At 49.9% G+C, this 17,278-nt stretch overlaps 1 protein-coding gene and 1 long non-coding RNA gene across 6 annotated transcripts; one reads left to right on the plus strand and one right to left on the minus strand.

The window, feature by feature from the left end:
* Positions 1-289: 289 nt before the first annotated feature.
* PRKAG3 (protein kinase AMP-activated non-catalytic subunit gamma 3) lies at positions 290-9,113 on the minus strand. 5 transcript variants are annotated; one of them, XM_019741792.3, is made up of 14 exons: positions 9,054-9,110; positions 8,623-8,662; positions 7,997-8,155; positions 7,196-7,599; positions 6,106-6,187; positions 5,646-5,704; positions 5,483-5,528; positions 5,252-5,306; positions 4,989-5,115; positions 4,685-4,850; positions 3,312-3,349; positions 2,991-3,137; positions 2,417-2,648; positions 290-1,833 (listed from the first exon to the last, which is right to left on the minus strand). In XM_019741792.3, exons 1-13 carry the CDS (start codon positions 9,072-9,074, stop codon positions 2,532-2,534), a joined length of 1,461 nt encoding a protein of 486 aa, XP_019597351.3. In that variant the 5' UTR covers positions 9,075-9,110; the 3' UTR covers positions 290-1,833; positions 2,417-2,531. The 5 variants fall into 5 exon arrangements, with proteins under 5 accessions (XP_019597351.3, XP_088650655.1, XP_088650656.1 ...); XM_088794529.1 differs by having other exon boundaries at positions 1,160-1,833; positions 8,985-9,088; XM_088794530.1 differs by having other exon boundaries at positions 1,186-1,833; positions 7,997-8,174; positions 9,054-9,113.
* An 81-nt stretch (positions 9,114-9,194) lies between these two features.
* LOC109452652 (uncharacterized) lies at positions 9,195-16,872 on the plus strand. The gene is made up of 4 exons (XR_016019829.1): positions 9,195-10,027; positions 10,655-10,743; positions 11,053-11,162; positions 11,285-16,872. It is a non-coding gene; the product is annotated as an uncharacterized LOC109452652 (long non-coding RNA).
* The last annotated feature ends 406 nt before the right edge of the window (positions 16,873-17,278 follow it).

Here is a 17,278-nt window from a genome sequence, read left to right on the forward strand (position 1 = left end):
CCCCATCCCATCCTCCCACTTGAGCCAAAGACGGGGGACTTTCCCACGTAGGGCCAGAGCCGAGCCAGCACCTGACCGGTGGGTTAGAGCAAAACCTGACATGGAAGCTGAGACTCTAGGAGAAAATGCCTTCATTTACTGCCTGACCCATCAAGCACGAGTGTCTCCACGCTGCTGCTCTGTGAGGTCAGTGGGGTCAGAGCATACTCGAAACATTTTAGCCTCCCTCTCCCCACTGGACAGCTAGACCTGCGGTGTCCGTGGCCACGGAGGAGGGGTGGCAGCAGAAGCTCGGTCTTGGCTGTGGAATTTCAAAAGCCTGACCCTCAAGGTGGGTAGCAAGAACTCAAGACACACACGGTGGATTTGGGAGCATATATGATGGGTTAAAGAAAACAGACCCCTCTTTTCCCTCTGAATAAAGATTCCACAGGCTGGTGGGAGTTGGGTAAGTAGAGTGCAGACATTTCTGGGGTCCCTGAGAAGGAGCTGTGTCCGAAGGAGAGGAGAGAATGACAAATACCCCAGAGGTGATAAGGATAGTAGAACCCTGGGCCCCATGTTTCCTGGGTAGAGGCTGGGAAAACAGCAAGGCCCAGAGCAGAATAGGCCACTTGCTGTCCATCTCAGCAGACGGGCTTGGGACAGCCCCCCAGATCTTCCTGAAGCCCAGAAGGGTACAGGGCCAGGAGCTAGAATATCCTCATGCCCCAAGAGCAGGCAGGTCCAAAGGGGCTTTGTGGTAAGGAGTGAGGGACCTCCTATCAGGGGCCATGCCCACCAATAACCAACCAAGTGATAACCAGATGGAGCAGGGATGTTTTAGCAGGTGCTGGCGTGGATGAATGATGCTAACTGAGGAACAAAGCCTTACACTACTGAAAGCCTCCCCCTCCTCACAGAACTTAACCCCTGGAAAAGATGACAGTGGAACCCCAAACTCACTGAAATTAATTTCTATCACTTAGTAAAATGGGCTTCATAATAGAAATTACATTCAGTGTTAGAAAAATATAGTGATTTCTCGCAGATTAGAGTTTATGGAGTGAGTTGTACCTACTATGTAAGTAGCTAATATTTTCTTTAGGCTTTTGTTATAAAGGATGAAAAAGAAACGCACAAAAGAAAGGCGCAAAAGGAACGCCACTTGCAGCGCTTGCCAATTACAGATTTTCCTTCTTGTCTTTGAATTCAGAAAGTGCAGGGATCTTGCCACAAGTTCAGGTCAAATGACTAGCATTTTCTGAGTGAAACGTATAAAATGTAAGTTCGTGGGTTGTTCTTTTTCTTTTTGTTTTCTCGATCGATCATCCTTAGTTTTCTCAGTACAGGGCCATCACTGGGGACTGAGAACACTGCTGGTGAGAGCTGAGGACAAGAATGGAGGAAGAACCCTTCTCCAACGGGCAGCTCCACAAAAAACTGCTACTCCAGGGTGCGCCCCGCAGGGAATGACCGCGCAGGGAGAGTAGGAGGGCAGTGGCAAAGTTGTGAGAACCACTCCGGCGGTTCCTATGGAGGAAGAACAGCTGGGACTTCCAGGAGCTGGGACACGAGTGGCAGGTAGTCCAGAAGCTGAGGAATCCAGAGACTAAACCCATGGGCCGAGGGCTCGCCACCCCACTGGGGCCAGTCACGACCCAGGTGGGGGAAAGTGATGTGGGTGGACATGGAACAGTCGGCCCTGGGGTAATCCAGTGCCTCTGGTTCAGGGACCTCTAGGCTTGACTCAGCTGTCGTCCTTAATTTCATCATCCCATAATGCACTGGGCATTCCCGAGGGCTTCTGGGAGCATAGGCAGGGCAAAGGCAATTAGGGAGGGCTGGAGAAACCTGTGAAGAAAAGACAAGGAAGGCAGTGACTAAATGGGGAGGGATGGTTGCCTTTCCAATAGGGAATCCTCAGCCTTGTTACCCACTGCCAAGTAGGTGGAATCCGTGCCCCCACCCTGCTGCAAATGCACTACCAGGGAAACGTCTGAGGTCATGTGAAATATCCCGAGATGAAGGCTTAGGTAGAAGCTCCCTCCTTTTAGCCTTAGTTCTTACTGAGCAGGGAAATTTCTTTCGACAAAGGTTTATTAACTTGCTTCCTTCCAGTAGGGGAATTCCAAGCAGGTGGGAATTGAATTGTGAGACCACAGGTCAGTCTCCCCAGAACAGCTAAAGTCACATCACACTGCCCCTGCCTTTACCCTGGCCTCTGTGCACCCCTCCTTATGGAGGCCTCCAGGACCTCCACTGAGAATGGAACAAAGTGGTGCCCCCACAGTGAATCCCGACACTTGTAGTTTTCATGGAGCTGCTGCATTATGAGCTGGGCCAGCCCATCCTCAGGGTGCCCCAATCTGAGATCTGAGAGCCCAGTGAGACCAAGGGGCTGGCGTTGTGGCCAATGGCCCAGGGCAGAGCCTACCTGAACCAGAGCTGCACCAGCTAAAGGGTGTGGGGAAAGATGAAGGCCAAGTCCCCTGGCTCCCTTCATTGACTGCGGGTGTGGAAGGTGGCCCAGGCGTGAGGATCGGATCTTCTCAGGCACTGAGGGTGTCCAGGCCAGCGGGGCTGAGTACCAGCGCCTGAAGAATGTCGGACAGGGACACCACGCCCAGGAGATGCTGCGTCTCATCCACTAGCACCAACCGGTGTACCTGCGGGTCCACAGGGGTTCAGTAAGAGCGCAGAGCCATACGGCTACGGCAGCAACGAGGTGGGCACCAAGAATGAGGGCCACAGCGTGACATAACTGGGGGAGCAAGGGAGTGTCTCGTAGAAACCAGGTAGGGGTGGTTCTGATTTCTCTGGGGTGACTAGCTGGCTGCAGCCCATGGCACAAGGACCCCACGGACAGGACCCGTTGCAGGCCCATGTGGACACCAAGAGCCTGGCCGTGAGATGGGAGGACCGGGCAGGTGCCTGACGTACGGGGAGAGCTGGAGCCCCTCATGAGAAGGACCGTGGGGTTGGGAGCATGTATGACGGGCACAGGCTACCTGCTCGCGGACAATGCGGTCGATGATTTCTCCCAAGCTCTCCTCAGGCAGGCAGGAAAGGACGCCCTCCAGACACAGTGTCCTCTGCCTCAGCGCTTCTCCCACGCTCATGTCCAGGTGGTTGTAGGTTTGCTGGGCAGCCAGGTGCTGTGTAGGGAGGGAAGGACCGCTCTCATTCACCCCCGCCACCCAGCGCCAGCCCCACGGATGTCGTCTCCTACACACCTGTCAAGTTGCCCCTGGTCCACCAATGCCTGTGATGCTCACCCACAGCCTCCCTGCGGCACCCCCAGCTCCCCTACTTTCCCCACAGACACTTACCACCACATCAAAGCGGGAGTACAGGCCCACGACCTGACCTGCAGGGGTGGCGGGTGGGATGAGAGAAAGACAGGGAAGAGGTTCAGATCAGAGCGGGGATGCTGGGCAAGCCCTGGGGTGTGTTTTTGGAATGAATGAACTTGACATTCCCCACCCCCACCCCCAGACTACTGGCTTATAATGAAGCATCAGGCTGCTACTATCAGAACCCACAGACCAAACAGCATTACAGAGAGAGAGAGAGAGAGAGAGAGAGAGAGAGAGAGAGAGAGAGAGAGAGAACCTGACGTCATGTCTCCTGATGTGACAATATGAGTACATGGCATCACCTATGAAGTAGTCTAGCCTCAAATGTATAGCCTGAACCTTACCAAGACTTAAACCTCATTTCTGGTTTATGGGAAACAGGACTAGAGGAACAACGTAAGAGCCACCTGTAGAAAGCAGACAGACAAATCTGGAGGTGGGACATTCTATGGGACAACTGACCCAGGCTTTTCATCCTCGGTGTCATGAACATTGAGTGGGGAGTGAACTGTTCCAGATTAAGAGACTTAAGGGTCAAAAGAAGCGGATGCGAGGTATAGACCTTAACTGAACCTGGTCTGAACAAATCAACTGTTAAAAAGTATATTATTGGGGAAAACTGGGACACAAGGATTAGGATTGGATATTAGATAATATGAATAAATTATAGTTTTGTTAGATGACATAGGAGATACACTTATTTTAAGAGATATAGACTGACGTGTTTAGGGGTGAAATGACAAGGTCTATAGTTTAAATTACTTCAAAAAAAAGGAAAGGAAAAGAACTGGTAATGGCACTATATTAACAGTAGTTAATTCAGGCGATGGTCATGTGGGATTCATTACATAGTTTTTTCTACCATTTTTATACTTTTGAAATTTTTCATAATAAAAAATAAGTTAAAATACTTCTTGATCTCTAGCTTCATTGTGACAATTTTAACCTTGAAATCATTTACAACCATGGTTTACCCAAGAAATGATCATGTAATTCCTTTGACCCTTTTCCAGAGCAAGAAATTGAGGTCTGGCTGGGTCGTGTGCGTGGCCCATTTTAGGATGAATTAAAATGAAAAACCCTCCTTTACTGGTTCCTCTCACCATGCTCATTGCATTGCACACGATCCTTTTAAATCATCCTAGGAAGTCAGAGGATGGGTATTGTTAAGATTCCCACTTTTCACATGAGGAAACTGAGGCACAGAGAGGCTAAGTAACGGGCCCAAGGCTCAAAGCAGACAGAGACTTCTAACCCTGACTCCACCCTGGGCAGGGAGCTGATGCCACAGAGACCCCGCCCTCACTGTCCCGCCCCAGCCTGAGCCCCGTCCTGGGTATGGATACCAGCTTCGTTGAGCACAGGCAGAGCAGACACCCGCCGGTCCACAAAGATTTCCAGTGCAGTCAGGATAGGTGCCGTTTCCAGCACCACAGCCACGTCTCGGAATGTGCCGATGCCCAAATCTTGGATGGTTCGGGAGAGGAAGGAAGGCCGTGGCAGCAGGGCGCCCTGGTTGGGTTGGCAACAGGTGGTGCGATCAGGATGGTGCAGCCCCCAGGGCTCCCAACTGCCCCCTCCTTGATCCCTAGGGTTGAAGACTTCTTAGCCCCTCAGATCACCCCCCACCCCTAGCTGTCCTAGTCTCACAAAGATGTGCAGGAACTTGAGGAGCCGCTTGTGTGTGATGATATGGAGCACGTCGCCTGAGACCGGGTCCAGGACAGGCAGGCGGTGGATCCGGTTCTTGATGAGGGTGTAGACGGCTTCAAACAGGCTGCGGAGGTGGGAGCAGTGAGCCTGAGGCAGCCTGGGGACAGACACCCTTCACCCCAGCCCCCTAGAAGGGAGGACAGGGAGCCAAGGCTGCCTCGTGGGCCGTGGTGACCAGGTGGGTGGGTGGGGAAGCTTACCTGTCGTTAGGAGAGATGGAGACCAGAGGCTTGAAGGAGCCCTGAAGGTAGATCTCTGCAGGGAAAGCGGAGTCAGGCCAAGGGAGCTGCCGCCTTGCCTCCCCCTGCGGTCCCGCAGGCCCTGGGCCTCCCTGTTATCCTTCCTCCGCCCCCCATTCTCTCCCCCTGGTCCTTGGCCTCATGCTCACCCACACACCCTCCGTCCCTTTCCAGTCCCTTCTGCCCGCTCACCCCTCCACGTCTCAATCTTATGTTCTTCAATCTCATAGATCTGCACCTAGAGACATAGACAGGACTCCAGAAGTCAAAGCGGGGCCCCTCGGGCACCAGGCTCCCTGAACTCCCTCCCCCCAGCCCAGAGGGGTGCCCTCGGGGCTCCCCGCCCACTCCTCACCAGGGGGGACCTGTAATAGCGATGCAGCACCAGAATGAAGTCTGTGATGGTCAGCATCCCTGCAGAGTTGAGGGGGGTACAGGAGTGTCGGCCTGGGGCCTTGAGGTGGGAGGCAGGTTGAGGGGTCAGACTCCCCTCCCCCACCCCGCGAGAGTCCTAAAGAGGCATTGTGGGAAGAGGGGAGTAGCGCAGCCTCTTCTGTGCCTGAGACATGGGGTACTCCCTTCTCCCTCTAATTCCTCTCCTCCCCCTCTACACACCCATTTCTATTCTAATTTCTTCCGTTCCCTTTCCTCTTTTCCTACTAGCATCTATGACCTGAGACCACGGGGCAGTAGGGCTGGGGGTGGGGGTCAGCTGGTCACAACTCTTTCACAGACGGGGAAATTGAACACAGAACCACCTCACAAGGTCCCTCCTTTCCCTTCCCCACCACCTCTGCCTCCCAGCTCCTCCTTACCCACAAAGCTCTGCTTCTTGCTGTCCCACAGAGGGGCTGCACGGACACCATTGGACACCAGGGCAAAGAAGGCCTTTTTGATCTAGGACCAGGGAGAACAGTGGACAGGTAAGTCCCTCGCGGCCCTTCACTGGTCCCCTGTACCAGCCAGGGTCTCTCGATGGTGCTTTCCTCCACACGAGTAGCCTGCCTTTCCCATGCCGTGCACACACCAGACGTGACCCTGTTGGGACATTTGCTACAGAGATAAGGCTGCTGGTGGCCAGAGGCACTGAGCTGACCCCCTCACCAGGCACAGCAGGATGTAACTCAGTGTTTCTATTCAGAAGTCGTATATGTACAGACACACATAGTATAATTTTGCTCATCTAAGTACCAGAGGTATAATTATTTACATAACATTTACAAAATATTTTTCTCTAAATACATCTTGCATTGACTCATTTTGGCCTCATCCTAAGCAATGCTATCTAAACATGCTGGTTGTATTTTTCTAATACATGTCAAAATAAATGCAAAGCTAGTAACATAAATATATGCGTTCATATGTCACTAGAATCAAGTCATGTCCTGTGGACGACACACATATTATGCTTTGGGAAGCATTGCTCTACTATACATGATGAAAGGGATGGAATCATAGGCATTTTGTAGCTCAGCCTAATGGAAGAGCAGGGCCCAGAGCTCATCCTATTTATCTAGTACCGAGAGTCCCCTGTGCTTTGTCCTAAGCCATTCTGCAATGTCTTCCACGTAGTTCAGGGCTCACAAAGTGCTCCCATCTATCCTGGGCTGTCCCAGGAATCCTCCGAAACTTGCAGGGCAAAGCAGGCATCCCTATCCCCATTTTAGAGATGAGAGAAGTAAAGTGCTGGACCCAAGATCTCACAGATGCTAAGTGTCAGAACTGTGATGACAGCTGGGGAGTCCTCACAGAGAACAGCAGCCCTCCCGCACTGGTCTCCGTGGTGCTAAGAAGGAATTCTGGAAGGGGACTTGTAGGGGAGCCTGGCCTACCAGGGTGTCCTGGAGGGTGTGAGCAGTGGTTGCAGCCCCGCGAGGATGCAGGTGAGCAAAGCTGTGGCCTCACCTCCAGCGTGGTGTCGAAGATGACGAGCTTGGAGCTGGTTGCCATGGCATCGTAGCAGGTATGCTTCTGCATGAAGTGCAGGTAGACCTGGGCTTCCGGCTTCTGCAGCTCGTCGTCCCAGCCCTGCCTAGGTAACGGGGCCTGAGGGGACGGGCATGGAGCCGGCCTCTCCTCCACCAGGCCAAGCTCGTACCTGCAGGCCTCTGGGACTGAGAACTCTTTGCCCAGCTCCAGATGGTCTGTGCTGGAGCTAGCAGCTGAGGCTGTACACTCAGTGGGGGGGCTATCCCACTCTGTTAGTGGGTTGTCCACCCCAGCCAAAGGAGCAGCCTGGGCCAAGGCTGTTTCCTTGGGGAATGTGGCCTCCAGCCCAATGGACTCAGTAGCTGGCCTGGATTGGGGACCTGTTTGGGGGGAGAGGATAGTAATTCCATCTTCCAAAGCACTGTCTCATCTGCTGTCTCAGTTTAGCCTCACAGCAGCTTCAGAACGCCTGGATCTTGTGGGCCCCATTTTGTAGATGAGAAAGCTGAGTCTCAGGGAGTCACACAAGACAATGGTTCTGTCCTGAGTAACCCTTATTGGATTCCTGAGTCTTCAATGCAGTTGTCCTTTCCAATGTGGGGAGACTGAGGCTACAAGATGAGGGTTGGGGTCTAACATTGTGTAATGAAGGGATCAAGGGCAGAGCCCGGGCCCCAGGCTCTGGGACTCCCCAATGCCCCCACCCCCGCCCCTGCCCACCCCCTTACTTCCCACCCCTTCCCCCTCCTGTCTCATCAGAACTGGCCTTGGCCTCACCTTCATCTTCCCCTGGGCCTGGCAGCTCCTCTTCCTCCACAGCCTCCTGCCTTGTCCATCTTGAGGCCTTGGCCCCCCGTTTCCCACGGCTCCTTTTTGAGCTGGTGGTCATGGCCAGTGATGACCATGAACTATTTCCTTGCTCTAGGAAGCTCATCTCTGGAAGGGGGAATGGGGCCTGTTTGGTTAATAGGGAGTAACATAACAAAATCAATGACAATGTAATTAATAATAATATTTAATATTTGCAAGCTTCCAACATTTTTTTTCCAATATTTTTCTTATTCAAACCTCATAACAATTTTATAAAGGAGGTATTACTACTATCCCTAGTTTACTAACGAGGGACCTGAGCTCAGAGAGGTTAAGCAATTTCCCACAGATCACACAGCCATTAAGTGATAAAGTCAGAACTAGGGTCTAAGTCCTCTTTCTCTTCTTTTGAAAGAGGAAGGAGGAGGTGAGGAAAAAGAGAAAGAAGAAACAAAGAGGAACAAAGCAATAAAAGGGGAGGAAGACAAAAGTCAGGCTAGTGGAGTGGGTGAAGTTGGGGGTCCAGAGAGGTGGGGGACAAAGGAAGTGAGAAAAAAGGTTGGGCCCATGGGGGGAGGGGCCGCCCCACCTACCTTGGTGCTTGGGTCCCAGAGGGCTGCTCCAGGATGGGTTCTGTGGGGAGAAGAGGGTCTGAAGTAGTGGGGAAAATGCCCTCCATTCTGAAACACAGACCCTTCCCTTGCCACCGCGTGACAAGAGCACATACACACACACACCTCACAAACACACACATACATATAGAAACACATAAACACCCACTCCACAAACACATGTAAACACACGCCCCCTTACCCAAACATTGACACACATTCAAACCATTCCCAGACAAAAAACCACATACACTCACGTCCACAAAGAATGTATACACACAGACACCCATGTGCTCATGTACACAGAGAAAATCCAGGTCAGACACACACGCACACACACGCACACAGTGTGGTTGCTCTCAGTCCCCTGGCCTCAGCGGTCTCAGCTCACTGCGTCCCCAGACCCCCTGTACCCTGCGCAGTTCGGGCTCCATGCGGCCAACCGGACCAACAGAGAGCAAGTGTGCGACACTGGCTGGGCTGCACTATTCTGGGCCCGGCCCCTGGCACCCTGCCCTCCGGGATCAGATTCTCACTGGGTGTCAGGCAGTGGGGAGGGAGGAATCCACCCACTCAGCAGCCTGGGGGCAGGGTGGGGAGGAAAGGGGCAACCTCGGATCTTGACGTCTGGTCCTGGGCTGCCTCCTGGGTCTCTGCAGACAAGCGGGAAGAACTCTCCCTCTGGCCAGGGAGGTGACTTGGAACACTGTGGGGGCACTGGGGCCAGGAGGAGCTGGGCTTGGTTGGAGTCCTGGCTTTCTCCGAGGGCCTCTCTCATCTTTGTCAGACGCCAAATGAGGATAAAATGGAGGCAGGTTGAGCTTAACTTTCCTCCTTGTACAAATTTCAGTCATGGGTGGTGCTGGAGTTAGGGCAAGTCGCAGCCAGCTGGGAGGCTGGGGATAAGGGTTTGAGGGTGGTCCCAGGAGATGGACCAATATATGGCAATGTCCCCATTTGAGTCCCAGGAGCCTGTCCCTCTCTCTGATGGAGGAGTGGGTTGTTTCAGGCAGTTGGGGAGCTGTGATGATCACCTTGAATGTGTGTGGTGGGCTTGAGGGATCCGGGCCTGCACTTGTCCACAGAGTGAGAGACACCTGTTTCTACCTGTCGTTTGGAGGTAGGTCCAGGTATGCAGGAGCCCCAGATCCCCAATCCTGCTGTGTGTGTGCTGTCCCTACATCTGGTGCCAACAGGATCCCAGCCCAGCTCTGGCGGCTGCCCACCCCTCCTTCTTTGGCATTCCTGGGGCCTGAGTCAGTGTCCGGATCAGGAATGCTGACCCAGCTGCTCTAGTTCCTCTCTCTCCGCCCTTCCCTTCCTCTCCTCCTTTCAGCTTTTTCCATCTCAGTCTCTGGCCTTGGAATGAGAATGGAACAGACACTCGGTAATGGATTACTGGATTTCTTTCTGAAATTATTATTTAAGATTTTATTGGGGAAGGGGAACAGGACTTTATTGGGGAACAGTGTGTACTTCCAGGGCCTTTTTCCAAGTCAAGTTGTTGTCCTTTCAATCTTAGTTGTGGAGGGTGCAGCTCAGCTCCAGGTCCAGTTGCCTTGCTAGTTGCAGGGGGCACAGCCCACCATCCCTTGCGGGAGTCGAACGAGCAACCTTGTGGTTGAGAGGACGCACTCCAACCAACTGAGCCATCCGGGAGCTCAGCGGCAGCTCAGCTCAAGGTGCCGTGTTCAATCATAGTTGCAGGGGGCGCTGCCCACCATCCCTTGCGGGACTCGAGGAATCGAACTGGCAACCTTGTGGTTGAGAGCCCACTGACCCATGTGGGAATTGAACCGGCAGCCTTCGGAATTAGGAGCATGGAGCTCTAACCCCCTGAGCCACCGGGCCGGCCCTCTTTCTGAAATTATTGAACATACTTCCTGTCATCCCTCAAAACCCCTGTCCTGCCTGTGGGGAGGGTGGAGGAGAAGAGAGCAGAGAAGAGACTTTACCCATCCATGTGTGTCTTGCTTGGGTAGTACAGGGGGTGAGTGCAGGTCTCCTTCCACAGGATCCCCATGGCCTCTTCCTGTCTGGTCTCAGAGAACGGAACTTCTAAGGCATAGCTAATGGGACACCTCAAGTGGACCATCTCTGGAGGTGAGCGATGCATTGGACCTGGAAAACCCCCACCCCCTTATGCTCAGGGCCACCTTCACAGCTAAGCCAGAAACAGAACAGGCTCAGCTCATACCATTGCCTTCTCCTGCAGAACTTCATGCTCCCCTCCTCCTCAGACATGGTCCACCTACAGGGCCAGTAACAGGGGCTCCTTTTGAGAAGGCCCGCCCTGATTGCATCACCCTCACTGCATTGGGCTGATAGCCAGTGTTCTGTGTACACATCTCAATGTACATTGGGCTGGCATTTATCTATCTATTCATGTGTGAATATTTTTTAAATAAACAGTGGGCACACTGATGACCAAATTTGTTGACTGGATGTGATGGAAAGCCCATTTTGGAGTCAGAGGATCTGTTAAGATGTATGCTGTACTGTTCGTTTGCCATATGATCTTGGTAAGCATTGTTTGTTTTCTCTGAACCTGTTTCCACAAATGTAAAATGAAGATAAAAACATTTGATGGCAGAGACTGCCAGTTGTCTCAGTATCTATTTTTCTCTTCTTCCTTTAATAATAGAATCACTTGAATTTTAGCTGGAATGTCTGCCTATCATAAAGACAAATTCCCAACCTTCCTTGCAGCTAAAGATGGCCTTCTGACTAAATTTGGCCAATGTGATGGCCAAAAGAAGTGATGTGAGCAACTTCCAGGTCAGGCCTTAAAAGAAAGAAGCATGAGTTCCTCTCTTCCTTCTCCCCTTCTGCTTACTGGAATGCTAATGTGATGGCAGGAGCAAGTGCAGCTATCTTGTACCCAAGATATAAGATGCTTATTAAGGGTTTCAGCGTCACCCTACCAGGTTTGGAATGTCTATAGACTACTATAAGAGAGAGAGATATAAACTTTATTTTTTAAGTCATTCTTAAATTGGGTCTTTGCTACAAAAATCAAACATGTATCCTAACAAATGGCATCAGTTTAGAGACTGGAGAGTAGATAGCAAAGAAAAATATTATATGCTGCTAAGCTGGTGACCATAGTTATAGTACAGCAAAACATGTGGCATGTCTGTCATCCATGATACCTTGGAAAGTAAAGCATATGCTAATAGAGCCTGGAAACACTCATGGAAACACTCAGATTATTGATATACATTGGCTGCTGCTTGCTGCTGTTGGCAAAGTCCTATAAGAGAGATGTACTCAGGCTAGTCATAAGAGGCAGTTTTGGAGAGGCAGGCTTAGCAAGGGCTGAGCCTGTGGTCCCAAACCTTTCTCAAGCACACCCTGTTCAGCAAACAGTGGAAGCCGGCCCAGTGGGCAGAATAAAGAAGTTCTCTTCACCACCAAGCACATTTTTATTTAGATGACCTCAAGGTAGCTACCAGTGTTAGAGAAATAATAGAAAGTCCATCAAATCCAGAACATTCAAGCATGAAAATAATGACACCATTGTCTGTGGCAACTCAAATATGGAACCGGTCAGAAGCCTTCTAAGATTGTTGAGGGAATTGTATTGGCAAAGAAACCATAAATCTGGTCAGCAAGGCCTGGTTTGACACCCCACCCCATCCCCCCAAAGTTATTCTCACTGCCCCAAATCTGCCATAGCAGGAAGAGGGCTGTGAAAGTTTTAAGGTCTACAAGAAGGCAGATGTGTTCTCAGGGTAGCCGCAGAGGATACTGGGTAAGGAAAAACTTCCCAGAGGCCACAGAGGAGAGGAGAAAAGGGAGATCCTCCCAGAGAGCAGAAGCAGGGGTGGCCAGATGCACTGCCCAAGAACTTACCCCACTGTGGGGAAGAGGCTTTGCAATCCCTGCCCAAGTGGATTTAGTGACTGCCAGGTGTTTGCCATTCTAGTGACTGCCAGGTGTTTGCCATTCTTTCCTGAGTAGTTGTTTTAACTGAGTTTATCCTGTTCCTCCCCCACTGTTGTCTATGGGGAATAAGAGGGCCAGATTACCTGCCTTTTGGTTTACAAATACTAGACCACGAAGACTTCACCCACACTTGGTCTGGATAGAATACTGCCTTGCTTCCCTTTGACGGGTGCTAACTGTGCCCTTTGTAAGGAAGGGGTGGACAGATGTTGGGCTCTAGCAGCACAGTATCTACTCTCCTCTTCTTCTACTAGTGAATCCCAACAATTTTAGCTAAGGGCAAGGTTATGTTTCCCAGCTTCCTTTGCAGATAGGGTGGCTTTCCGACTAAGCTTGGCCAATGGGATCTGAGCAGCAATGTTATACGCATGCTTTAAGGGTGACTTAGAAAGAAAGGGTTGATTACTGCCTTCCTGTTGACTGGAATTATGATATGATGGTGGGAGCTGCAGTAGCCATTGGAACCTAATGGTGGAAGATGAAGGTTGAATATGATAGACCCTCCCCAATCCCATGCTGACCTGTCTACCTCTGGACTGTTATGTTATAAGGAGAAATAAACCTCTATCTTGTTTAAGCCACTCACAAATGGAACCTTTGTTACAGCAGCCAAGCCCCTCTCTAACTAATGCATTTACATTGCGGGATTGGGGTAGGGTTAGCTATGACAAGTGTTTGCACGTACCAGGATGTGTCACATTTGTGCAGTGCTTAATATCTACCAGACACTGCAAAGCACATCGTGTGCAGTATCCCATGGGATCCCTCACCACCCTATGTGGTAAACACTTTTATTATTATAATTTTACAGATGAGAAAATCAGGTCACAAAGAGATTAGGTAACTTGATCAAAATCTCAAAGCTAGTAAGATGGAGCCGAATTAAAACTGTGTTTCTAGACTCTAGCGTCACTCTTAACCATTAAGCTTAATGTAAATAAAGCACAGGCCTGACGTGTGATATACGCTCAGTAAGTGTTTACTAAAATTATGACCTCACCATCTGTTTGTCCCCTTAGACCTTCAGCTACGAGACTCTGAAAGCAGGCAGGCATGGGGCTTGGGGGCGGGGACTCTTTACCAGTCATTTCATGGTAGCATTAAGGGTCAGATAGAGAAAGGCTCCAGCTGGGGGTACACCAGCACTGCTTCACACTAACACTATAGCACTTTTCCAGTTGTAAAAAAGAAGCTCTCTGCCCTGCCTCAGCCCTTTGCCTCTCAGAGCTCCCACACCTGCTCCTGCTGCCATCCCAGCCCCACCCATTCTCTTTGGCAGAGCAAATCAGCAGAAGGTACTGGCTTTAGTTGGGAAACAAATACTCTTGGGTGTTTGGTTTTAATCTCTTATCATGGTATCATATTTCTTTGAAACCCTATTTCTTGGCTTGCTCTCAAAACTGGGTGTAATAAGGACAATGGACTCTGACCCTAGGGTGAATTTGGCTATCATCTCTGGATAGCTTATTTTTCTAAGACATGGGGTCGGGATCCTGTTTAAGTGTTATTTTTATATCAGAAAAGGAAAAACAGCTTGAGGAGGCCAAGGGCATAGCCTGGATGGGACCCATTACTGATGGGATCCTCAAGGCCAGAGTGCTTGGGAGACTGTGACACGCAGACACTCTAGCTTTCATCCTGTGTGTGGCTGAAACGAAGCAGCTTCTATGCCAGTGTCCTAAGGACCTGGACAGACCCAGCCAGTTGTCAATGTAATTTAGTCTGCCCCAGATTACTGAGCCCTTTTCTGTGGACTGTTTGAGACTGAAGTGGACAGATGGTGTTTTTATCTACCCAGTATCCATTTTACCCACTTTTGGCAACCCCCAAGTTTCCTTCAGGGAACCACAGTTCCTCCAATCTCAGAGCACACAGTTTTCAGAAAGGCTTAACTGTGGATTCCAGGAAGTATACCTCTGATTCAGACTTAGCCAATCAGGGAATCCCTGGCCACAGTGAGGGGGGCATTGACCTAATTAGTCCAATAGAGGTGAATGCTGGGACTTTTTATGGGAGCTAGTGGGAATCCTTTCCCACTGGATTTGGAGCTGTGATGATGTAAGTGTGACTATTCTGCTACCATGCAGAGTGGAGCTGCCTGAGAATGAAGACAAAACAGAGGGCAAAGGACCACAACATGATGAGAAAGACCAGGTTCTCATGCCATTCACTGAGCTTCAGATCAAACTGTACCTGAAGACCTACCTCTGGGTTTTTCAGTTACATTAACCAATAGAATTTTCGTTTGTTGAGTGCAGTTTGAAATGAGTCTTCTGTCACCTGCAGTTGAAAGAGTTCTGACATGAGAGTTAAAGAAAGAAGACACCTTCAAATGTTTCTGGGGGTGGTGTTCCATCACTGCACTTTACAAAGAAAAAGTGCACATTTGAAAAAGCAATTAGAGTAAATGAACAGGGTGTCAACAGGGGTAGAAAGGTACTTGGAGAAAATATAGTAAAAGATAAATTGGAAGGAGACAAGGTTACTGAAGGAAAGCTTCCTAGAGAAGGTGAGTTGGATATAGAAATAATAATCATGGCAACAGCAACTATTTACTGAGCCCAACTATGTGCTGGGTTAAGCAGTTTACATATGTGTTGGGATAATATTTTGAAATATTAACCAAATTGAGAGGTACTTCCTTCTTCCCTATAGCTCTTTTCTCACTCAAGTTTGACAATTTCTTGTTTATTGCTTTAGGGAAGAAATGATACATGTAAAGAAGGAAAAGCATTGTGGGGACAGAGCAAGGAGTGCAGTTTCCAGGCTCTTGGCCTCACGTGGAAAGGTGCTGGCTCGGGTAGTAGATGGCCATCAGCTGTGGCTAGTCAGCTGTCAGCTGTAACCAGTGAGCCATTGGCCACTAATATAACTGCCGTGGCTATGCTAGCAGTGGATGGTGGCTGAGCTAGCAAGCACGGATTGCGGTTAGCAAGTGGGGTTGGTTGGCAGAGAAGCGGTCGGCAGGTTGCAGGTCATGTGGATCCTGTTTCCTGTGTCTCCAACCCAGCCACCAGCAAGACTATAGTGCAGAGGTATCCAAACTTTTTTCAATGTTTTTTACCAAGGGCCATATGTGGTAAAATACAGAAACAGCCGGGCCACTCACTCGAGGTGAAGTACGTATTGCCTCACCTGGTTTATTTAAGTAAACTAAATATGTTTTTGGAATTTGCTGCGGGCCAATTAAAAATGGATGGCAGACCACAGTTGGCCCGCGGGCCGCAGTTTGGACACCCCTGCTATAGGGATATGACTCCCCTATCTATGGCTCCGTGGGTGTTCCTTTTTGGCCTCACCGTGTCCTGCGTTCTTATGCGGGGAGCAGGACAGGAGACCCCGCATGACACCCTGCATGACAGCATCGTCTGGTTTTGAGTTTCAAAAGTAAGGCCTCCTGGGAGGAAAATGAATATATTTGGCTTAAACAAGAGATTTGGAAGTTTTGGCAGGCTAGGTTATTCAGAAAACATATTCTACTAAAAATACCAGATAAAATATAAAGAGCAGCCTCTTAAAGGCACTGAAAAGAGAAGGGAGTAATGACTTACTAGCTCCAACTGAAAGAGAAACAGGCACACAGTGAAGTTAGTGAGAAAATAAGTGGCTTTGCTCTAGGGTATCTGCCGGTTCAAACAAGAGCCACATGGGATGGCAGGGGCTCAGGATCCACACAAATTGGGAGTACAATAGAAAATCTCACCTACAAAAAGCTGGGCACTCAAAGAACCACACCCTCAGAGTAAGTGCAATCCAGAGGCAAACTAGCTCTCAGATCAATTTACAGTCAAGGTTTTCCTCATCTGAATGGTTCAGAGAGGGTCAAACCTTGACCTTAGCTTAACGTGGTCCTCAGTCAGTAATGACTGCAGGTGCCTGGCTGAAGCACGCATAAATGTTCTCTGGAGAAAGTGACCTCTTGCGAAGCCACCAATTTTCCCAACAATATACAGCACAGATTTGGAAATAATTAGATACACGAGGAAACTAGGAATCATGAGCAAGAGCTACCAGAAAAGACAGCAGGACAAAATATGTCCTCTCACACTCTGAACCTCAGCCTTACATGGTAAGTACTTGAGAACTTAGAATCCCAGGTGAGCTGAGATCCTGAATTAAGTGAGACTGAATTTCTCAGAGGACAGGCTGTATCCGTCGGGGTGATTTCAGGCACACGTAATAGAAAACAATTCAAATTGGTTTCAACAAGATGCAGGTTTATTGGTTCATTTAACAGGGCAGCCAGGGGAAGGCTGGGCTTCCAGTTAATTTAGTCCAGTGGTTCTGATGTATTTTCTCTTGATTCTCTTTGCTCAGCTTTCCACGAGTGCTAGCTTCAAGTACTGAGGTGGCAGCAGCAGATCTGGGTCCCTTATTGATGCCCAACAAGATTCAGAAGAAAAGAGACCATCTTTTCCTGTACTTTCTTCCCAGAGAAGGAAACATCTTCCAAAAGCCCATGGCAAATTTATCTTTGTATCTCATTAGCCCAATGGAAGCCACATGCTCATTCCAGAACCCTTACCAGGAGAATATGCTTGACTTAGACTAACAGGGCTCATCCTCGACTGAGGTCACTTCTCCCAATTGCACGGCTACTACAAAATTAGGAGGAACGGAGTCGATACCGTATTTCCCTGAAAATAAGACCGGGTCTTATATTAATTTTTGCTCCAAAAGATGCATTTGG

Source organism: Rhinolophus sinicus, chromosome 17 (assembly GCF_057876585.1).
Source record: "Rhinolophus sinicus isolate RSI-liver-muscle chromosome 17, RSI-T2T, whole genome shotgun sequence".
NCBI lineage: Eukaryota > Metazoa > Chordata > Mammalia > Chiroptera > Rhinolophidae > Rhinolophus > Rhinolophus sinicus.

Excerpts from the sequence above, each read along its gene's own strand:
- PRKAG3 (XM_088794527.1), bottom strand. The coding sequence starts at position 8,799 with ATGTGTTTCTATATGTATGTGTGTGTTTGTGAGGTGTGTGTGTGTATG. Across the intron at positions 7,600-7,996 it reads AGGCCCAGGGGAAGATGAAG|GTCCCCAATCCAGGCCAGCT; the intron begins GTGAGGCCAAGG and ends CCCCCCAAACAG. Across the intron at positions 5,705-6,105 it reads CAAGAAGCAGAGCTTTGTGG|GGATGCTGACCATCACAGAC; the intron begins GTAAGGAGGAGC and ends TCAACTCTGCAG.